The sequence below is a fragment of the Epinephelus fuscoguttatus genome, linkage group LG10 (assembly GCF_011397635.1).
Source record: "Epinephelus fuscoguttatus linkage group LG10, E.fuscoguttatus.final_Chr_v1".
NCBI lineage: Eukaryota > Metazoa > Chordata > Actinopteri > Perciformes > Serranidae > Epinephelus > Epinephelus fuscoguttatus.
The window spans coordinates 33,908,556-33,932,729 of NC_064761.1; the positions used below are offsets into that span (position 1 = coordinate 33,908,556).

Sequence of the window (24,174 nt, forward strand, 5' to 3'; positions counted from 1 at the left end):
AGGAGTTTGTGTACTTCTGGAGCCACTCAATTCCTCCTCCCCTCTGCAGGACCACAATAGCTCACTGACCAGTTAATTTCGGCATGCCGGTGCAGCGCCAGATACCCTTGACTCCTCCTGCATTCTTGCAGCACTCTACATTCCACACGTTTGTCTGCCTTTCCCCCCATTTTCCTCTTATCTTTCTGCCTTCGTTTTATTCCCTCAAACCCCTTTTCTCTCACCAATCTCTCCTCCACACATCTTATTCTCTGTGTTGCTCTCCCTGCCTGCCTTTCACTCTGTCCTTCCCTGTGACTTTGTGTTTCTGCTGAGGATGTCTCCTTTCCTTCATCTCCTCCTAACAGACACTCTCACACACACTCGGAGCCTCGTTCACACACAAATGGTTTGAATTCTTTCATTAACCTCCCACTATTCTCTTTCGACCAAATCCTGGATTGTTGAAAGAGCTCGGTGAGTAAACCGGTGCGACGAATCGCTACCAAAGAGCAGAGCTAATGGAAAGATGGAGGCTGAACTGTGTTGGTAAAACTAAAGCACACTTTTCTTTAGAGACATCCATAGATGACAGGGCAGACTCTCCCATTCATTAGCCACAGTGCACTCCATTCGATGGTTAACGCTTTCAATTAACTCAACGCTGCTGCCTATTTAATATGCCCCGCACTCTGGGGGAAACCTCTCACAATTTGGCCAATTACCCATCTCCACAAACCGACCGCTTTCAATGCATAATATGTATCAGCAGCCGCATGCTGCAGCTGAATTACACACAGAATGCATAAGGCATTAAGGGAGATCATTTAGGGAGATGGGGTAATTTCAGAAGCTATTTCCCATGGGCTAATGCTGTATGGATATGGTGTCTGTTTGTGTGTTCAATCATAACAATGCTGAGGTCTGATGCAAAGTAAAGTTAATTCCTGTGGGGATAATCTCCGAGCGTTGCATTGCCCCCACGTTAGGCTGCAGTGTGCACAGTCATCCAATGACTCACGCGCTCAGACATTAGCAGAGAAGAGCGGAGGAAGTTTCAGACCTTAATGAGGACATTCTTTATTAAAACATTAATGGGCTATGAATCAATAAATTATTTGCAATGAGGTTACAAGCTTCTTGTTTTTATGTATTAATATATGCATATAGTATTTCTCTTGGCACTGGTGAGGTTATTTACACACTGAAATGTGCCTGTGGCTTTGTGTATGTTGGGAAATCAAGACAACAACTGGAAATTCAGACTACATAAGTACCATCAGAAGACAGGATCGAGCTTTCCTTATAGCAAAACACTTTCTGGAACAAAACCGCAGCATCTGTCGGCTTTGCTTTTAAGGCTTAGAGAAGTGAACCACCATAAATGATGTGGCAATCTGGAGTCATTGCTTTGCAAGTGGGAGTCATTTCAGATACATAAACAGAGAGCTAGATCCCAGGTGTGTTCTTATCACCTAAGTTTGGTTAATCGTGATAAGCCTCTAAGTTTAATTTAATGCACTTGAGATTGTGTGGATTCTCTTTCAGCTTCTGTTCTGATTTGCTGTGAAATGCACCAGAGGAGCAGGACACAGTGTGGCTGTGAAGCAGACCACAAGATGGTGCTGATAAGGAGAGGGAAAAGTGAGGACAGGTGGAGACACAGGTGAAACACATGAAGCCTGATTACTGAGTGACACAATCAACCTATCAGATGCCTTGTGTGTGTCTTGTAAACATGTATATAAGGTGGTGCCTAACATCACCTCTGTTTGCCCCTGATTCAAGCCTGAGCTGCAACACTGAACTTTTTCCATAGAAAGAGAAAGCCTTGTGTGTAGGTCACCTTCTTCAGTTACTGTAGTTCAGTTCAAAACCAGCCGCAGCAGCACAAATCTGTTCGGGCTGCGGAAATCAATGTTTACTCTTTATTCCACCGATGTTTGTCATTATTGACTCGGGGATAATAAAGACGTCTGTCAGACAAGTCTGGGGCAACAAATTTTGATTTGTGCAAGTTAAGTCAAATGTGCTCATTACTTACTTTGGGGCATGATACAAAGTTGGACTTTCTGTATCTAGGACGGTCCTCTGCCAAAAATAATGATCAATTTTCACAACATTAAAGGCCCTGCACCCACACAGGTGTTCTCACCCAGTGTCTGATAAGACCTCTGGTGAAGTTAAAGTTGAGGGGAGTCATGCTGCAGATTATAGGAGGTCACCAAACTCTGACTGTGACGCCCTTAATATGTCATAAACTGTTTCAAACTTGGGCTCCAAAATGGGTGTCTTTGTACTTTCTGATGGAATGGTTTGCATTGTGACATCACCTGACAGGAAGTAAACATGCTAGTAAACAAGCTGTTCCAAGGCAATGCAGTCCCAGTGAAACGGTCTGTTTTTACCCTACACTATTAATTTAAGTATCCAAGTTTTGAGCGTGTAAATTAATGCACTATTCAGTGTGTAGTTCCCTAAAGCAGTGGTTCCTAACAGGTGTGTCATGGTCCAAAAGTGGTACGCAGGTCCATTCTGATTGGACCACAAGTGACTCGTAAATGTGTCAGGTTTGTGAAAAACACTTTATATTTTAAGTACAGTGAATTTTTGGCAAGGAGCTTTTAATTTAAAGTGCCATTTCCTGCTGTAGAGTGAGTGACTAAGGGCCTGTTTATACGGTATTTATCTTTGCGTTTGCACCTATCATTTACACGTGACCAGCGTTTTTTTTTGGCCAAAACAGAGATTTTCAAAAACAGCTTCCAAAGTGAAAGTTTTTAAAAATCTCCGTTCCTATGGAGACGTGTAAACAGGATGGACGGAGACCTTGGAAAACGATGACGTTGCAACCCAGTTCGCACATGCCCATTAGGCGCCCAGGAACCACAACAACAATGGTGGATATATGCCGAGTTGTTTACGTTTTGTTAGCACTTTTGGGACTACTTACAAGCTTACAAATGAACTCAGCTCTGCTGCATCAACATCACTGTTTCACTGGCACACAAAGACGTCTGCTGTGCCCAATATTAGTAAGTGAATAGCAGCTAACTATGCTACATTAGGTTAAAATGTAGTTTATCATTGTTTTTATCACTAGCACCAAGAGGAAAACAAATCACTGTGCATGCGCAGAACGTTCTTCTATGGTGTTTGACATATGGCGTATGGCCACCTACTGGCCTGGCATGCTAATTGCAGCAAAAAGCTGTTGTTTTTGCATTTTCGTGGAAACAGGGATATCGCTTTTACATCTGATCGTGTAAACCCGGATTTTTTTTTTACGGGATAAATAAAAATCTGTTTGGAACAGTGTGAACTTTGAGTAAAATTTGAATCCAAAAGGCAAAAAAGTACGTCCTTGCTAAGTTTCCTTTCCTAAACCCAACCTCCGTAACTTAACTTTAATTACGTAACGACATTAAAGATGTATAACGTCATTTGTGGCATCGTGCACGATGGCGCAGGTGGAACTAATAACATTAATGCTCGCTAACTAAAGTAGCTAACTGACACACTCAAATGAAGAGGAGCCATCATTAATGCTATTAGTGCCACCTGTAATTTTCCTACTGTGACAAGTCAAAATATCTGCTGTGAAAAGGCTCCATAAGGAGGGCAAAGGTGTAATTTGTCCCACCCTAACAGGAGAATCAGGGAGATGTCAATCAGTCTGTGCAGAGAAGAGCTCTAATCAGGCTTAAGTGTAAGCACCTGTGAGATGCAGCAGTAGCGTGTGTTGCGCCTTTGAATTCGTCTCTATCAGCACATGCGACTCCTGCTTCATTCTGTGTCTCATTTCGCTTTTTTTATTGAACCCACCCTCTCTGCGTTTGTCTCTGGCCTGTTTGGAGCCCCTGACCTCTGTCACAAGCTGATAAATGAGAGCCAAGCAAAAGCCAGCACAATCCCGTCCCTTTGTATTTACTGTGTGGCAGCACTCTGTTGTTATAGGGTCATCTAATTTCATTTCATGCTCGGAAGAAAGAGGCGACGACGAGGCCTTATGAAATGAAGACAGCACTGTCATCTTCTGAGCAAACTAGTTTAAAGGGTTTAATCACATTTCTGAAGTGTGTCTTTGCACCATCCTTGTCCACCTGTCTGTCTTTCCTCTCTGTCTTTACGTCAAATGTTTCTCTCGTCATTAAATAAAGGGAGTGTGAAGAAGCTTTAATCAGGGCCTGTGCCTCTCTAATGTTCTGCCCCATGAGGATTTTCTACTGCCTGGCCTGTTGAGCTCACCATCTGTGGATTGTGTGGTTTCTTTGAGCACTGAGTTGGTCCAACGTGTCCTGTTATCATTCTTGTTAACTAAAGCATACTGCATATAGATCTGTCATCTCTGTTTGCCAAAGCGCTGGCAGTCAAAATGTGAAGTACTCACTTCTATTTATGATGACCTCACTCTTACATAAGATGGAGTTCACTGTTAAATATCATGCGAAGTGAATTTGAAATGGGTTACCATCACAATCCTGAGTACATAAAAAACATCTAAATTACTTCAGTGCTGAAATGTGGAATACATAATCCTCCATAAATTATAAATGTCACAGTGCATCAAGCAGGACTTTGCTTATTAATTTAGTGGCTGTGACTCTAAATTCACACAGTAGCATCGCCTAATGGGGCTGGTGAGCGTACTCATCAAATCATTAAAAACATCGACTTTGATCATCGAGGTCGTGCCAGAGCTTCTCTTTGCTGTTGGAAATCTAAAGGGGAAAAAAATCACAAAGCTGTCAATAAAATCACAGACGGGATTTTTTTTTTTTTTTTCTCCATGGGTCAAGTTAGTCACTCTCTGTCAGTATTTCATGATGTTGGACTTCCGATGAACCTGACTTTAATTGCATGCTGCCAGTTGCCATGACGATGACATGGTTTGTTCTGCTGTGTTGGCACAACACCAACACACTCCCACTCAGAGTCGGGTTCACCACTCAGCAGTTTCCCTCACTGGCAAACAAACGAGCACACGAGGCAGGGCGAAGCACATCTACTCCAGAATGAAACATTCATCACTCATCAGCTGTGATTTCCTGCTCACAACACTGATTCATAACTATAGATAATGATCATTACATATAACACAAAGTAAAAGTGGCATTAGAGCACGTCTCAGTTGACAAAATGATGATGTGTATCCTCTACTAGGTAGCAATAGCGACACCAATGCCGGTACCTCGAATTTGGTACCAAACCTAAAAGTACCTTCTTTCAGTACTTTACTCTTTCTGTAGGCTAATAACAAAATTATATTTTTGAGGAAAGTCAAAAAGCGATTCCGTTCCCTTGCCTTTTTTCTAGTCACACCAAAACTATCTGCGCTGCAGCAATAACTACAGCGCCATGGCTGGCTAACAAGCTTCGGGACACTTTGCAGCACCTCCGCCTCTTTTCTGAACCCCCTGAATTTTATGGTGCTTCTGCCCCGTCTCAACCTGGACTTCTGATATGCTGTAAGGTAACAAAATCTGGCACCAATTGACGTGAATCGGTACTTGGTTGTACCAGCATAATATGTTTGGTACCCATAAAAGTACTGTACCATGTTTGGTACCCAAACCTGTCTTCCACAGGCAAATTTACAGATATATTAAATGTTTGCCTTGTTTGGCTCCATGGACCTAGCTACCATGACATCACCCACTGGTTTGTGGATTCCCATTCTGAAGCCTTGAGTTCGGCATTTTGGTTTTTTAGAGCCAGAAGTGATCGAATTTGGATGAGAGGTTGGAGCTGTGGAAGAGCAGGCGGTGGATTTGACAGAGAAGCTGAAGACAATTAGCAGACAGCCTGTCACTCAAAGCACCCCGCTTTTAATTATGTGTAACTTGCGAGTTTTATAAAAATTTACTTTTGTACAGGTGTCATAAAGTGGCAAATTAGCTATAGAGACCCACACTGTTTTTGGTACCAGGCTGTGAATGTGTTTATTTCTGCTGTAAAGTTGGGCATTTTAATATGGGGGTCAATGGGGATTGACTGACTTCTCAAGCCAGCCTCTAGTGGCCATTAGAGGAACTGCAGTTTTTGGCACTTCCACTCTGGCTTCATCTTACAGCTCAGAGGGGTTGCCGCTTGGTCCAAACTGAAACATCTCAACAACTAGAAGTTGGATGGCAATTATGGTCAGCAGATCGTGTATCCTAGTGATGTAGGTGATCCTCTGATTTTTTCTCAAATGCCACCATGACATTATTATTTCATTATTATGTAATTTTTCCAGAAATTTTTCCAAGAAGCGACTTTTATGACCAAATATCTTCATAAACTAATGACATTAGAGTCTCAGGTGCATTTTGTGTTTAGTGCTAATTATGTTAACATGCTAATGTCAGTGGCTTTGTGCGCCACTGAGCAACTTTCATTGTCCTGTTGTTGCTGGTTATCTTTATGATTATTTTGTGCATGTAAACAATCAATATTCCTATTATTACTATTCGACTGGTCATTAGTCACTTGAATTCACTATCAGCCATCCTTGCGGCTTCAATGAGCTGTCAGGCTGTCAGTCGATGAGACATTGGCCACTGCGCAGAGGATTCATTCATCCATCCATTTTCCGCCTGTCTCAGCCGATTTTGGGTGAGAGGCGGGGTACACTCTGGACAGGTCGCCAAACTATTGCAGGGCTAAGCGTGCTGAGGATTGTGGGTCAGAATAGCCATAAAACTATGATGGCAGTAGAACATCCTGGTATTCTTGGCATACTTCATTTTACATACTATGTATTGGGGCATACTAAGTATTTTTCTGGCATACTATGCGACATGGTAGTCAGGGTTTTGGAATGCACAACTTTTTCTTCTTCTTCTTCTGAGTTTTATGGCAGTTGGCATCCATTAAGTGTTGCATTACCACCATCTGCTGGACTAGTCCTTGCCCTATCTATTCTGGCATTGTCATAGCATGTGTGAAAAGGCTCAAGCGGGAAACATTCCTGAATGTAATAATGAAAAACACTGGAGGTGCCTGAAAGGTTATCCCAGTAATTTACCAGGAACTATGTGTGAAAGAGGCTATAGTCTTGTTTTCATGTGTATCCTCTACACGAACTTGTTAGAGATACAGTAGAATGATAGACTAGGTAGCTGTGGCTCAGCAGGTAGAGCGGCTTGTCCATTAAACTCAGGGTCAGCGAGTCGATTCTATGATCTGTCCTACAGCTGCAACACACTGAACCTTCTATTGCTCACCGTGGTTAAGCCTGTGCGTGGCGTGGTTGCTCACTGCCATTAGTGTGTGTGAAAACCATAAAGTGCTCTGGATAAAAGCACTGTGTAAATGCAGCCCATGCCCATTAAATTCATCAGGCCATTTAGTGAACTTTTGTACCCTGTATGGAAGTGCATTTGCTATATTTCTTTCCTTTTTTGGTTCAATATCCTTAGATCTCCTGATTTGGGAAAAATAACTGCACCAAAACACAACAATTTCAAGACTTTATTTTTTCCTAGAACATTCATCCATTCTCTAGAGGCAAACATACTCTGTAATAAAGGTTGCTGTGTGCAACATTTATAGTGCAATCGGTGGCCCGGGTTGCTTAGATGTGCAGTATGTGAGGTAAATAGTAATTATTGTAGCTTTTTATTTCTGCTTATTCAGCCTCAGCAACTGATCTCAGCCAAGCAATACATGCTCACTTTAGTCTATGCAAAGACACTATCATAAAATAAAGCTCTATGTATTTAAAGTGCAAATATTTTAGAGCTAGTGCAATATTTACTACTTGTTCAGCTCTAATGATGAGATTGCCAGGTCTTAGTTAATGAGGAAAATGTCTCGCATTGTGCCAGAGGGTTGCTAACCAAGCATGGCACCCGGATACAGGCAATTAAACTCGGTACAATCAAAACTTGCTGGATTTTTTCCCCCTGTACAGTCAGGCAGATGATCCCGTCTCACCCAGTAATGAATGTTTTCACCCTGGCACCGGGATTCTGGCTCAGACTAGAGCTCAGGAGCCACAGCAGGGGCCAAATTATGATACACACACACACACACACACGTAAACAAGGATATTCATGGCAGACTCTCTGATCTGATGTGTGCCTGAGCGACGATCAAGCTGCTGTTTAACCTCACAGTTTTCCAGCGGCAGATGTGCTAACATACTCACTCCTTAAGATGACTGACTGACTTGAGACGAAAAGGAAAATCACCCTAATAAAGATGTCACCCTTAATTTTACACAGCCTCGCTTCTTCTCTCTGGCAAATCTGCAAATGAGTACATCTTGTCTGTGAGTGTTTTACTTTGAAAGCGATGAATGGAGTCGGCTGCTAGGCGACAGTTGTTGCTGTCAAATCTAAAATTGCATCCCCCTTCTTGCTCTCAGTCTTTCCACTTTAAATCACCCTCGTGGCGTTCATGGGGATGCTGTTGCTGCTCTTCCTCCTCGTCAAACTAGCTGCGGGGCTTTTTGTCATTTTGGTACCACCAGCTGTTTCATCCTTGTTCTCGCGGTAACAGTAGACCCCATAGAGGCGGAATTTTTTATCAGGGAAGCCCAGGTGTCGGACGCCTGGCTGGGATCCTCCGCAGCGAGAGCGCGGGTTGACTATGGGGTAACGGATGCTTCCATCCTCCAGCCAGCCGGCTTCACAGCGGTCCAGAAGCTGGAACTTCCATGCAGCGTACAGCTGACCCACTTTGGCCACCGTTGAGCCATCTCGAATGCAAGCCTTCATCGCCTCTGCATAGTTCACCTTCTTAAAGCGTTTGAGGAAGTACACTTTGCCTGAGGGGATATAGAGGGAGAGGAGAAGAGAGAGTGTTTGTTGTAAGAACATGAGAAAAGGTAAAGGAAAACAGAGCAAGTGCATTGTTCAGGAGGGCAAAAAAAAGACGAAAGAGAGAGGAGTGAATGAGAGAGTGAAGCCCCAGAGACACGAGGAGCCCTGAGGGAAGATATTCTCAGTTTTCCCGGCTTCTCTGGTCTGACTGTGTTCAGAATATTAAATCGTTCCAACATCGTCTGGGCAGCTGCTCAAAATCGAAAGGCAATACTCTAACTCAAAATTACTCTTAAAACGCTTCCATTTTTGCTTTCATCTCGTCTCTGTGGGGACTTTTTTTTCGCCTGGCAGTATTAAAGAAATTGGTGTCCTGATTGGATGAATTGTTTCAACTGAACTGAATCACAAGGAAAGCTTCTGCTAAGACAGAGGCAAAAAGTAAAGAACCTAAAACAAGAATAAAAAGGCTGATGGTTCCTCTGAACAGCATGAACTGCTATCAAGAAAATCATGTCGGCAACCTCAGGTTTGCACTTGGCTCAGCTATTGATTTTATGCTTGTTTATGTGACTGCTGGCTATTAGAGAGGCAGAATATTGTCTCATATTTCCCTGGGGGACGCTCAGTAAATACCTTCCAGCTGGACTGAGCAACAGTATCGGTCACGACCACTGCTGAAACCTCCTGCCCACAACAGACTGTCCACAATAATTAACACACAGGGGAAGCCATGAGCAATCATTTAAGGTTTCTGTCATACTACCCTTTTTCTCACTGAGGAGAGAAGCGCTGGCACTGCTTCTTTGTTCTAGCTTAGACTATTCCAACATTGTTTATGATGCATTGCAGAGCACTGTCCTTTATCAAGATAATAAAAAACCTCTTTAGTTTTCAGAATGCATGACAAGTTTTCAATTCTTTTTTTAAATTTTAAAGAGGCGCAGGCAGAATTAGAGTCATGTTTTTACAGACTGAATTATTAAAATTTCCTGTCAGCCAGTGGTGTACTATGTTTCACAAACATGGTCAATGTTTTAAAGGACTAGTTAGACACTAAGAAATACAACACTCTCATATCTGTGGGTAAATATGGCGATGGTTAGCTTAGCTTAGCATAAAGACTGGGATCAGGGGGAGATAGTTAGCCGGTCTCTGTCCGGATACAAAAAAATGAGCCTACCAGCACTTCCAAACTAAATAATATATGTCATGTGTTAGATCTATACAAAATGCACAATTGACCTATGGCTAAGCCCCGCCCTCAAACGCAATGAGCCAATCACAGTGCGTATAGCCATTCCCATACACTCGGACATTCTCTGCCTGGACGTCCATTGAAATGCATTGCAGAAAGTCAGTTTCGTTCGGTTTTATGAGCTTTTTTGGAGATTTGAAGTTTAAAAATGGTCAAACGGTGTGCATGGGGTACATGCAACCACATCTCAACTGAGAAAAGTGTCTCCTTTGGATAAAGTTGTGTGGTAACGTTAGACCACAACATCAACTCAGGGTGAATAAGATTAACAATGATGTCTACATCTGTTCTAAGGTAAGTCAACATTGTGTTTGAGGCAACATATTGTCACTTTGCTGGAAAGAAATATAAAGTTATCTTTAACATCTCTAGCTAATGTTAGCTAAAGTTAGCCTAACGTTAGCTCCTAGCTGCGTTGTTCATCATGTCACCTTGTTTGCTGGGAGTTCATTAGTCTATTTTGTTCTAGTTTTGTACTTTGGTGATCGTACATCATTGTTAGCTGTTGTCCAAAGGGCTCTAGTTAAGCTAACGTTAACTTCTGGAGCTTAGCTTCATTAATTTATCTGTAATGGCAGAGATAACAAAGGTTGGCAAACGTTATGCTGAATGATTCAATGTAAATACTGTAGCAACTAACGGAGAGACACTCTTGGTAAAGATGGGAAAAAGGCTGTTATCCTTTTCTCATATTCTGAGCCAAAAACCTTAACTTCAGTGGCACTTTAACTTGCTGTCTTTGATGGTGATGGCAATGAAATGCGGCTCACAGGCGTACACTGTGACCTGTAAATTTTGGCTTGTAATTTAAGCTTTTCATCAACCTTAACAATAAAATGATTAATATATCCCTCCAGTGCGTAGTTTAGGCCCTTTTGGTTACTTCTCAATGACATCTGATCATTATGTCCCCAAAAATCATCAATTGCCTCCTGAGAAATGCCGTGTACTGCGACACCTGGCATAGTGCCGTTAATGAATGTTGATAGTTTGTCCGAGTGAGTGGAGGGGGGCGTGGCTTAGCCATAGGTCAATTTGCCTGTTTTCGGTGAAAATGAAGATGCTTTCGGACAGTAGCGTCAATGTTCTGTGACAATCAGCAGCAGCAGGGTGCACAACACCTCCTGTATTGTTTCCCCACTGTGATTTCTGTGGTTGCCATGGTCACACGGAGAGCTTTAGTCAAAGTCAGGCTAGCTGTTACCTGTTTCAAGTCATGAAGCTAATCTAACCAGCTGCTGGCTGTAGCTTCATACTTTGCATTCTGGTTATTCAACATGATCACATTTTGCTGCTTAGGCAGAAGAACCCGCATTACTATCATGATGTCCAGGTCAGCCTTTTGCATCGTATCTTGATGTAGAAGGCGCTCGGGACTGGCCATTGTTCTGATGGCCCAAAATTCCAAAGCCCCGATACTCCAAAAAATGTTCCATTAGACCAGCGGTCAGCAGCCTTTCCTATTAAAAGACCCATTATTGGCAAAAAAAATCTGTCTGGAGCCACAAAACATATTTCAATGAAGGTAACAGCTTATTAAGACTCAATTAGTCGATCAACATTACAAGTCTATGATTTACTACACGGTGGCTACTCTGCAGCAGGCTATTTATAGTTATTTAGTACATTAACTTTGCAGCATTGATTGTGAAACCAAGTGAATCTGTCCACACACTCTTTTTCCTCCAAGACTTTTCCTTTTTAGGATTCAGAATCCATAGCTGGCCTTACTGGAGAGACTCCTGGCTTGCCAACGCTATTGACGTTCAGCAAGTAGGAAAAGGCACCAGATCGTCAACGTATGATGCACATTTTAGTTGATGAAATGTTAAAACATTTTTTTATTCGGTGTATAGGCTGCACATTTTAACAATTGTAGAGGGCAATACAACAATGCAACTTCAAGCCTGCCACAATTACAAAATTAAAATCCAAACATTAAAAGAGAACCATTATTCATTTCCATATAATCTTATGTCAGAGCCCCAAAGAGCTACTGGAGAGGGTCTAAAGAGCTGCATGCAGGTTGCCTACCTCTGCACTAGACCAAAAGCTCATTTCACTGGCAGGCAGTCATCCCAAAAACAAACACCTATTGCTCCAAAGTCCTGTTTCTCAGAAATTACACGCTTCCTGCAGTCAGACAACCCAATCGCCAGAAGAAATGTACATTTCTGTAAACTATGGATACGCTGTCAACAACACTGTGTTTGGTTTAGGTACAAAAAACACTTGGGTATGGTCAGGAAAAAAATCATGTTTTAGCATTAAACACCCACGTATGGTGGAGCAGAAGTCGCTGGGGAAGCAGAGGCAGGTTGGTGAAAAACACAGTGGCTCAAACTCTGCTGGGAAACTGACACTAACTGCAGGGAGGGTGTATTTTTGGAGAAATGGGACTTCAGAGAAATGACTGTTTGCTTTTGGGACAACTGGCCATCAGAGAAATAGGGCATTTTTGGGACTAATGGGTCTCCAGAATTTTGGGCCATCGAAACAATGGCGTGACACCAAAGGGGTCAGGAGTAAGAAGGGGTTTGTGGTAAGCTTAAGGCGTCAAAACTATGTGGTTATGGTTAGAAAAGAAAGGGATGTTTCTAAAAAACACCCGCCTTTGAGTCAAACAAACGTGGCTAGAAAGTCAATGGTGTGTCATTAAAAAATACCTGGCTTTGAGTCGTTCAAACCCCACAACCGATACTGTTTGTTGATCTCCAACAGTCCTGCACTTATTGAACCAATTCACCTTCCTCCGCTCACTCTAAGTGGACATTTGCGCTCTTTAAACTTTCTTTAAACAAAGACCTGACTGAGATATGAGATTCTTCTCATCCAACGCTTTGAAAAATAGTAAATAATTGCTACTGGCTTTTAACAATAACTGAGTGACAGCATAAAAAAACTTTTATCACACCTTTTTTTCCTTTCAAACATGGAGACTTGTTCAAAAGCCCCAGAGACTACAGATAATTTTCATGATGCAAAAATGTATCCAGCCTCCGACTTTCCCAAGTTTGTTTGAGCTCACGGACCTGGAGGTGTGAGACGGAGACACTAGCATACTTTCTGTGGGGATGTGATGTAAATCAAAGAACTGGGAGATGAAAGGCGATGCTTGGCACCCAGAGGACACAGTGGCCCTCTCAGGAAAGAGTCAACACAGCCTGATCTAAATCCAATGGCCTTAGGCCGGCAAGATCACAGGCAGAGATCAGAGACATGGGCCTAATTTCCTCATGGTTCAACAACACTCACGATGTATCCTCTTTCTATACAGTACCACAACAATCCAGCTCCGTCAGTGCCTTGGTCCCTTCTCTCCACAGACGCTGGACACTCAGCTGGATGTCTGTATTTTGTCGTGTGATCATGAAGATGGACTACAAAGTGTTTCTGATCCTGAGATACAGACATGCTCGAGCACACACTATGATGGCCGCCAACCTACATCTCTGTCTGTGTTTCTCACCGCTGAGCTTGGAAGTGAAGCAGAAAGCATCATAGCGCTCATCCTCCTTGTGCCTGTAGCCATAGTTACGAACGCCAGCGGGGGTGTCCTTGCGGCCGCACTGGTCTCTGGGATGGGAGATAGGGTACTGGACTGAGCCATCCTCCAGCCATCCAGCATTACACCAGTCTAGTCCCTCCAGCCAGGCCTGCGGAGGGAGATAATGTACATTAGTGGATCATACTGAAGGATTAAATACAATTTTTAAGAGGAGAAAGAATCTGGTTTATCTCCTCTGACATAACTTCATTACTCTGCACTTTAATGCATATGTTTTTTTAATAGGAGGATGGGCCTGCAGTAAAATGTCTGCACTGGTCATATGCATATTCGTAATATCAGACTTACTGTAGCTCTAAAGCAGTTTATAGCTGAGGGTTGTCGCCAGGAAGTGCATTAATACAACTTAAAGAGTGGCCTATAAATGTGCTACAGCTGTGATCTACACAGTTTTAATAAATCCTTTGTAGTGATCTGTGGCTTCTACTCTAGTCTCTCTTAATCTGCTTTAAACGAGAGACGTTAACCACAGGAAAGGCTTAAACTCACCTTGTGTAACTGAGAGTGAGAGGCCAGAATGGCGTCCTGCTGCTTGCAGGCATCCTCCCCCTGGTGGTAGTTGAGCTTATAGCGCCCCTCACGGGGGTAATAGGGAAACACCACTCCTACAGGTGACAGAGACAGACCTGCTGCTGAGTGTGAGCTTGTTAAATGTATGAATTTCACTTCTCATGTGAACTAGTCTATCTCTGCAGCTGCAGCTGAGCATTAGAAATAACTTCAACAAAATCTCTTCCAGCTGCATCTTGATTAATACCTGACCTTCTAAATCGAGGTTGACAAATCCCGTATCGTCTTCCATGTCATTGGTGACTTCACACTCAAAGCGCCCATAGTCTTCCAGCGTGACATTTTGGATGATCACTGAGGCGTCACCTGGTCCTGCCTGCTCCAGAAACACACGGCCTTTGTATGATCCAAACGCACGCTGCTGCCTGAAGAGAGAGGACAGAAATGTAAAAGGGTTTTTTTTTCTTCATAATAGTTGCTATATGAGCAAAATCATTGAAAAAAGCTGTAAAGTTTGACTTTATGTGGCATCCTGTACTTTATAACCTGCTGAAAAGAGCAATGTATTGTTTAATAGATTTAAATACTACACTGTAAATGTGTGCTGAATAGGCAGGGGAAGATATGGAAATTTCATATCATGATAATTCTGGACAAAATAATTGCAATTCATGATATTATCCAGATAATCAACAAAACAAAAATATTTTTATTGCATTCCAGATAGGACACACATCTTTTACTAATCAACATTCTTTTCAGTAAAAAACTATCTTTAAAAAAATCCAGCAGGTATTTTAACTTTTGAATAGAATATATTCTATACTCTTTTGGCGCCATTTAAATAAAATATATTATTATTATCATTATTATCATAGTTATTATTATTATTAATTTATTTTTTTAGCATGAACATATCATCAATTATTTATTTATCTTTATAGGCTGGTGTGTAAGCATCCTGGTTTTATTGCTTTTTCTTTGTTAGTTGCCCAGCAGTCTTTTGGTTGCTGTTGGACATGATATTCATGATCAACCTGATAATGGAAATTCACCATAATCAACTTATTGTGTTTTTTTATGGTGATCTGTGATACAATCTGATATTGTTCCATCCCTAGTGCTAAGCATTGTCTCTCACTCAATCCATCGAATCAGCATTTGTCAGAAAAAAATATTTAAAACAATAGATGCAAATTGATCAACTGGAAATGCAGATTCTACCTTCCCAGTGCCACAAAGACGTCCTGAAACTGCAGAGCATCGGTCACTTTGGTCCATTTGATCCGAATACGAGCGGGGTCGGTGTTCTCCGGCTCGTGGTGGAACCTGCAGGGCAGAGTGATGGAGCCACCACGATGTGTCACCACTTTACCAGGAGCTGTCTGCACAATCACTGCTCCAGTGTCATCCTCTGTAAAAGAAAATATTTTGTATTTGGGGAATAATAATCACCTCGGATTTTGTGTGATCTTGCTGGTTTGCTTTCTGGGATTGTGTATTGGCAAAAATCTGGTGATATGATATGTATCGCATATCACAATTCACTATATTGTGATATATTCATTTCTTTTCTTCTTTCTTCTTTTTAAATATAATTTTAGGAAAACTGTCAGTGCTAGTCGTGTGCCTGTTATGACTCTGTCTGTTTCATTGGCTCATGTTCTTTGTGTTTACACTGTAGACATGTTGATATGTTGGAGTGGAAGAGTCAAATGGCTGAGGATAGATAACAACACTGAAAAACCACGTAGGTTTCATTATTACATTGAGGGGGACATATATTGAATAGGGGGAGAGGGGCCATACATTCCTGCATTCTGGTAATGTTTTATGCACCAATTTGTGTCATTTCTGCATCAGTTTCATTTTGTTAATATAAAGTCTTCTGCTGCTGTCATGTTTCTATTGTAGGAGACAAATGCACATTCTAATTAATAAAAAAATCTAAACCTACAGTGGTGGAAAAAAGTTTTCGGACACCCTTAAAATTTTACACAATCTCAAATATTATCATGAAATATCTGCATTAGACAGATACAAACAAATACATATTATATTTTTTTGTTTATTGTTTACAAGAAAAACTAACAAAACTAAATTCTTGACAGTTTCAATATGTCAGTTCTCAACATTGTCGGTATCAAAGTCAACAAATAACAGAGAATGTGTTCAAAACTGAACAAAAAATAAATAAACCATCACATCATCAAATTAATATTTAGTAGTCCTGCCACTGGCACGTAGTAGAGCTCTAATCCTGGCTGGCATGTTCCCCACGAGCCTTTCACACTGTTGAGGGGTAATCTTGTCCCATTCTTCTTGAATCACTGCTTTTAATTCTTCTAAATTCTTTGGTTTATGCTTTGAAACAGACCTTTTGATAATCCACCACAGATTTTCAATGGGGCTCATGTCCGGGGATTGAGCTGGCCACTCTAAGACCTGGATACTGTGCTCCTGCAGCCAAGTTCTACTGGCCTTGGATGTGTGGCAAGGGGCATTATCTTGTTGAAACATCCAGTTTTTACCTCGACGGAACAGTGCACGCGCAGAAGGGAGCATGTGGGTTTGGAGAATGGTACAATACTTGGTAGAGTTCAATGTGCCATCACAGACAGTGAGATGACCAACACCAGCAGCACTCATGCATCCCCAAACCATGATACTGCCTCCACCATGCTTGACAGTAGGTACTGTACATGCTGGAGATAATGCTCGCCTGGCCTTCTGCGTACCCTCACATTAGTAGGAGGAAGATAAAGCTGGAAACTGGACTCATCTGACCACAAAATCTTCTTCCAATTCCTGGCTGTCCAGTTCTTGTGTGCCTGGGCCCAACGACGCCGGGCTAACCTCTGTCTCTCATTGATCAGGGGCTTCTTGATAGCCTTGTAGGACCTTAAGCCATGATCTAAAAGTCGGCCACGTACAGTGCGGGTGGAACACTGGACACCAGTTTGGTTTGACCACTGCTGCTGAAGCTCCTGTGATGTCATTCGGCGGTTTTGCCTGCACATGCGGATCAGGATGCAGTCATTTCTTGCTGAAGAAACCCTTGGATGCCCAGATCTTGGTTTGTCTTCCAAGCTGTTGGTTCGTCTGTATTTCTGCAGAGTGTATCCAACTGCTGAAGGACTGCATCTGCACTTCCTGGCTATCTGGCGGCAGCTGTACCCTTCCTGGCTGAGAATCTTTATCTTCAGGCGTGTTTCCTGCATTAGGTTCCTTGTTTTAGCCATTTTTGTGTCTGAAGAACTTTCAAATGTGCCGGCTTTATGTAGACACGAAGCTTGGCAACAAAAATTGTGTCTTTTAATAAAAAGAACGACCTTCATCACTGGTACCAAAATGACCCAATACTCAAACTTTCTTATGTATTTTTATGGAACCAATCAATTTTAAGTTTTTAATGGCTTTTTTAGGATTTATTTAGTATTTTGGCTGTGATTGTACTAAAAGAAATTGCACTTGAAGACCTAAGAGTGATTCTTAATGCAATATTTCACAAATGCATGGAGTGTCCGAAAAATTTTTTCCACCACTGTATGACACTAAAGGATCTAGTTGGGTTACTTAGAATGCCATGACCGAAAGTCTCCCAGCCGAACATTGCACTGTAACCAAATAATCAATGTTACTCATTTCACCCACCACTGGTTTTAATGTTTTGGCTGATCGATGTATGTGTAGGCTCTCTGTCTCAGAAAATAGAGTCATCCAGGCCTTGGTCAACCCTGAGCTGAACTCAGTCAGGTTTTCATTGAGACTGTGGGGCCACTGGCTCTCCAGCTGGTTTGTGGGTGCAGTTGATTGAATTATGTCTTTTTATATGAACTTGTATAATGTTGGGTACTTCTTGTCTTTTCATATTTATATATTGTATTTATTATTTTCGTAATTTTCTATATAGACGATTGTCTGTTTTTATGTGGTACGCTATGGACCTCCTTCTGTGTCCTTTATAAAGTCATCATGCTTTTATCATTATTGTCATTATTATTGGTAGTAGTTGTAGTGTTTGTAGTAGTAGAAGAAGAAAAAGTATTAAATTCTTCATTGTTATACGGATATGTGGAGTAGTGTTTTTGGAATGCTGTTTGGCACAGTCAATATTTGTAACTCGTACTCGAACCGAAAAATTTACTCTTTGGTTTTCTTTGTGAGAGAAACCACACTGAGGTGCCTGCAAAATTGAATCTGCATCAGCTAATAAAACGTGTTTACTTCTGCTGTCACATTAGCCTCAACATTCAGCATATCAATGGTGGGGCACATTGTTTTGGTGACATAGATCAGTGTGCAGCTTACTCACTCCTCTGCCCAGATCTGTCACCAGATTAGCCCACTCCAAATCTTAACCTCCACCTCTGCTAAGAGCCATTCACCAAAATGACCCGATACTAATGGTAACCACAGGTCTGTTCTCCCAAACCGGCAATAACAAGACCTAGTTTGCATTTTTGGCAGACATTTGCTCAGACGCTGCTTGTGTGTGTTTGCCCAGGCAGCCAAAGACTGCACACACAACAAGTGTGGTGTAAACATATAATGAGCGGCTGCAAGAGGTTTTCTGCTATGTTGTGACCAGATAAAGGCACCAACAATTATCCATGCCAGCCAGCAATTAGTCATGTCACTGCTTACTGCTCTCTGCAAAGTTGTTTATCACCAGCAGCCATGAAAGCAAAGTGGTGTTTAATCAAAACTTTACGCACATTATTTCCCAATGCTGCAACAGGCTGATGTTAGGACAAACACCATGTAACTAGTGACTCCTACTGGTTATTTAGAGCGCCTGTGTGAAAAGGATTGGGATGTAAAGGTTGGGATAGTGTGCTCCTCTACATGTGTTATAATGCCATAGTAAAACTGGGAGCTTAAAAGCAGCGGGCAGCCGTTAATTAGTGGAAACAAGTTCTGATAACACCACTGTGTGTGTGATACCGTCCCAGCTCCAAACACACAGCAGACAAAGTTAGAGACTAGCTGGAAAAGAATGTCAAACTGCTAAAGGCCCAGATGCTTTTTTAGAAAGTCGATGGAGACTAAAAGAGACCAAAAGCAGAGTGAATATAGGATTTACAATCATCAGGTGGTCACATATCTAATGGGATGATAAGACAACAAGATGTTGGAGCTGTGTGTCTTAGCTTGTTTGTGGAGTTACTCTGCCCCTACTGCCAAAAAAAAAAGGTACTTTACTCAACTTTTTACATTTTATGCAACTTTATCCTCTCCATATTCAGAGGGAAAAATACCTTTCACTCAACTATATCATTATTATCCAACATCTATTGTTACTAGTTGCAAAGTATCTGTAAGAATATATGCTGAAAAACCTTGTAAAATAAAATGTATATAGCAGGCAGGAGTCATTGGAAAGTGCCGTCTTGTACAAGAACAAATGTACATTTATTAGCCTCTATGTTGCAGATAAAACGGACAGCCAGGTCTCATACAGTCGATTAATTTAATCCCTCTTGTCATTAATTAGTAGGTAAAATGTTAGGAATGTATCACAGTCCTCAAGTGAATACTTGGTGGTAGTAGTGCTGTGCTAGATGGCATATTAACAACTTTAATAATGCTTAATATTCTAGAGTTATAACAGCATTGGCTCCAGGAATACTGTTTGAAATACAATGTGTGTTTCTGTGCATGGTTCTAAATACAGTTTCAAGATCCTTCATTGGATTTCTTTGAAGGCTTCAGCATGTTGGTTTTCTCCTTTTTGTCTTTGGATCATTAACCCCTGGGGTGAGACTTAAAGGGACAGTTCACCCCCAAATTAAAAGACATTTTTCTTCTTACTTGTAGTGCTATTTATCAGTCTAGATTGTTTTGGTGTGAGTTGCAGAGCATGCATTCAATGCTAGCTCACCTAGCACAACTGAGGTAGCTAGCATTACAACTCAGGGTAGGAGGACGCCATTCATGTTTACATCTCATGCTGTCATGAGCACAAGTCTGTCGTCCGTGAGTAGATGCCCTCTTCCTTCTGCGTAGTGATACCATTGGCAGGTGTAGAAAGACAATAGTTGTCCCACTGAAACCGCTCACAACAAGATCTGCGGATTATCTTAGGTAACTGGGTCATGATTTCTGGAAAGAGACATTGCTGTTGAGTTTTTCAAATGTTTTTTGGTGCTTTGAGAACCCCAAGCCGAGTGCCATCTAGTTCCATTGTATTCAAAAGAAGGCAGACACCTCCATGGCCGATACCTTCAGCACTCAGCAACTCACACCAAAACAATCTACACTGATAAATAGCACTGCAGGTAAGAGGAAAAATATGTTTTTCAGTCAGGAACACTTAAATCAAAGAAAACTTTAATTCCATTTGCAGTATTATATTTGGCAGTATGGCTCTGTTTTGGGGCCTCACTGCCTTTCCTCGGGCCTTTGCAGAAAGCCTCTTCCACACGCCTATGTGGAAATCCTATGGCGGAGAGAGCACACCTCTCTACCCTTCCACGTGCAAAGCAAGTGAAGCAATACTTCCCTGCCCTTCCATGCGCCTACATGGAAAGCCTAAGGCAAGGAGAGCAGCAGCAAAGACCCCCCCCAGGAACAGAACAGATCCAGCATCAATGTCAAACAGCAACTACACAACATGACACAACATGAAAAGGAGGAGCTGGGGTGGAGGCAGGGCGCAAAGCGGCTTGCAGAGGAAGCAGCAACAGTAGGCAGGCCAGAGCAGTTTAAATAGGGTGCCCTGAATGAGATTTGTCAATTGGTTGCATAGAAAGGAATCATGTGAATCATGTGACTCCCTTCATCAGTCAGCTGCTCTATCAGTTGATTAGGCTGTTTTAGATCAGCTGATGTAGCTGAGATGTGAGCTGAGCTTGACATCGTGTCCTGCCTGAACTAACGCTCTGCTTACTTTTTGATTTGGGGGATGAAATGTCCCTTTAACAAGAGCATTTTTCTGGTTTCAAAGTTGCCATTTTGCTAACTCTAAGGTGACCTCTGCAGAGCGTACCCTCCATATTTCCTCGCCCCTGCTGTAACAGCTATGCAGATCAGTGGAGGACAAAGAGCTCCTGACTTTGCTGCTGTGAGCTGTGAGAAACAAGAAGAAAGAAGAAATCATTTTTCCTTACCGAGCACGTGCACCACCTTTCTCCTTCCCTTGTCTATGTCAGCAGGAAGAGAAGTCACCGAGAGGGCAGAAGTCAGGATGAAAACTACAAGGGAGATTTTCGCAAAGGCCAGAGGCCGCCGCTGCTTTAGGAGCTGCAGGAAGGGACAAAACAGAGAGTTGTGGTTATTGCAGGTTAAACGAAAATGGAGAAACCAGACAGTAGCTTTCCAGGGGCACAATTAGGACCTAAAAATACAGAGGGAAAGAGCACCAAGGACAACAGCCTGATATCCTCAGTGTCAGAAACAAAGGACATGACTTAATGGCAGTAGCAACTTTGGTATAAAAATTCTGTTAGGACTTACTTCGCATACATAAACACTAGATCCACACATGCCATGCAACTTGGGTAAAACCCACATCTGTCTCCTGCCTCTCAGTCATGCTGAAACCCAACCAGAGAACTCACACTTTAGGTGTTTAAATGATGGGTAGCTTAGCTGGCTAGTGAGCAAAAACAAAAAAGCAGCAGCTAATTCATTAGTTCAGCCTTCTCAAAACAAGGAAATAAGGTTAGCCGACTGTGACTTGACTGTTTGGTTTGAGAGTCATGCTTTCAAGTCACAGTCTGCTACACATGGCAGTTCAAATCTGCCAGCTGTGTCGCTCACAGTCACAGTATGAAAAGAGGAGATAGTCCACGCAGGATAGTCAGAAGTTAAAGCTTGTTTGGCTCGTTTTTTATCTTTACCGCCAAGAGTTTGGAAAGTTCTGAGGGAGGCAGGCTTGGCTCAGCAGGGGCCGGCAGTCAACAGAGGAATATATGCAGACATGAAATCATTATAATTACCAAGCAAGAAAGAAGAACATACATATAGACATTAAGGTGGGCAGGAAGAGACTGCAACACATCTTGAAAATCTCATCAGAGTATGTGAACCATCTCCCCTGCAGTGAGCAATGACGGATCACCTTGCTGAAAAACACTTCCTCCTGGAAGCTACTGCTGCTTATTCTGGTCAAGTGCTCATTATCTTTACAAACTGTAGCTCATGGATGGGTATGCAGTGGTTGCTCAGAGCAGTTGCAAACTTGTGTGTATGTGTTTGTGTGTTTTGACCCAGCATGAGTGGTGGTGCTGCATAAATCCATGATGAATTGGAAAGCAGATAGCCTTGTGCAAAATACAAATTCTCAACACATGCTCTCACAGACATAGGCCGGGCTTCATTGTGGATGAAATCATCATAACAACAAAATACAGGAGTCAGTACACTGCAGCTGTGTGCTCAGCTAGAGGTCTGCATTGTCAGTGTCACCTGGGAATAATCACCTCCTATGAAACAGCACTGCTGCAGTCCATAACATCAGAACAGGCCCCAGTGAAGCAGAGTTACTAAAGCAGCCACTTTACATGCACATTGCACACTACAAACAGCCCCGCTGCATCATTTTTCTCAAGGTTAGTCCAATGAACATCCCTGCAGTTCCCACGCAGCACACAGAGAACTGCAGAGCAGAGCCGCACTAATGGAGCACAGAAGTGAACTTACCATGGCTATCACAACAGGATTAATGCCTGGATGGAGCAGATGTGCCGCTGCGCGCCGTTTAACTCCTCAGCCAGGCTAAATGTTGTTCTGCAGCAGCAGCACTCACCTCTCTCTCTCCCTCCCTCTCACTGCTCCCAGTCCCATCGCTGATCTCTCGCACTGCAGGGGAACCTCCGGTGTTTGTGGGTCCCGCAGTCCTCGGATGACGCAGCACACATTTGACTGTGCAGGCTGTGTGGATAAGTCAATCACAGCAATGATTTCACACTGATTTAATGTTTGCCAATGTGTTCCTGTGCCTTATTGAAGCCCATTAGAGTGTCACTTATTGGTTTGAGTGTCACACAGTTTGTTGCAGTTAATGCAGTGAGACCTCATTAACTTTCAGGCGGAACATTGTTGCTATTAAAGACCAATTGAAATAATGGAAGCTGTTAGTATTGAGACTATGACGGCAGATTGAGACTGATTTATGTTATCAAGACAAATAAAATTCATCCAATCAACTTTATGGCTGTGGAAGAGTGAGGTAGTAAAGGATATACTTTCAGCTCCAATTTTATGTTGTACTGTAATACATTATAATAATGGTGCAATAATGAGCATTAATAAACGATATCAGTAGTGGAATGTAAGTAGCCTTCATTTACTCAATTAACTGCATTTAAAGGCCAATTTAAGGAACCTCCTTCTACTGCACTACAATCCAATTCAAGGTATGTTTTTACTGCACTACACTGATTTGACTCTACAGACAATATATATAACTGTACACACATCTGCAGGGCCGTTACTCTCAACTATTACTATTACTTTTACTTTTGATACTTTATGCACATGTTGCTAATCATGTAGGGATTACTGAATGGGTCTACCGGGCAAAATGTCACTCAAATTAGGAAGAGACTCAGAATGACCACAACATGCAAAGGAACTGCAAAGAGACACAAAATAACTACAAAAAATGAGCATAACTACCATGAGGAGGCATAAAATGGAGCACCCACGAGGCCATAGGGTAGAGCTGGTGTCCTATGTACGAAAGGCTATGCCCTAGCCACAGCGGCCACAGGTTTGATTCTAGCCCATGGCCCTTTGCTGCATGCTATACCCTCTCTCTTCCCCCTTCACACCACAGCTGTCCTGACAAATAAAGACAAAGCCAAAAAATAATCTTTAGAAAATAAAGGAAGCACAAAACAGCCATAAGGAGAATGACTCCAAAGTGACACAGAATGCCGCCAAAGAAGAAAAAAAATGATCCCAATAAGACACAAAATTATCTCAAAGAGACACAAAACCACAATAATATGCATCACAAATACAAAGAGATGCAAAATCCCCACATTGTCTGTGTGTCTTGTTCCTTTGTAGGAGAGGTGGTGGAGCCCTTTGCATATCTGTACCTGGGGCTCATTGTCTCATAATCCGTCCATATTGCTGTCCAAGTATTTTAATATTCC

General features: G+C 42.2%; 1 protein-coding gene across 1 annotated transcript; it reads right to left on the reverse strand.

The window, feature by feature from the left end:
* Positions 1 to 7,175: 7,175 nt before the first annotated feature.
* Positions 7,176 to 22,849, reverse strand: hapln4 (hyaluronan and proteoglycan link protein 4). Its single transcript, XM_049588949.1, has 7 exons — positions 22,712 to 22,849; positions 21,178 to 21,310; positions 15,290 to 15,479; positions 14,318 to 14,490; positions 14,045 to 14,160; positions 13,457 to 13,643; positions 7,176 to 8,734 (listed from the first exon to the last, which is right to left on the reverse strand). Exons 1-7 carry the CDS (start codon positions 22,712 to 22,714, stop codon positions 8,343 to 8,345), a joined length of 1,194 nt encoding a protein of 397 aa, XP_049444906.1. The 5' UTR covers positions 22,715 to 22,849; the 3' UTR covers positions 7,176 to 8,342.
* Positions 22,850 to 24,174: the final 1,325 nt, after the last annotated feature.

Bases quoted from the DNA above. Each gene is read 5' to 3' on its own strand.
- hapln4 (XM_049588949.1), bottom strand. The intron at 15,480-21,177 runs GTAAGGAAAAAT...TTTCTTTTACAG, and splicing joins AAAGGTGGTGCACGTGCTCG to AGGATGACACTGGAGCAGTG. The intron at 14,161-14,317 runs GTCAGGTATTAA...TGTCACCTGTAG, and splicing joins TGTCAACCTCGATTTAGAAG to GAGTGGTGTTTCCCTATTAC.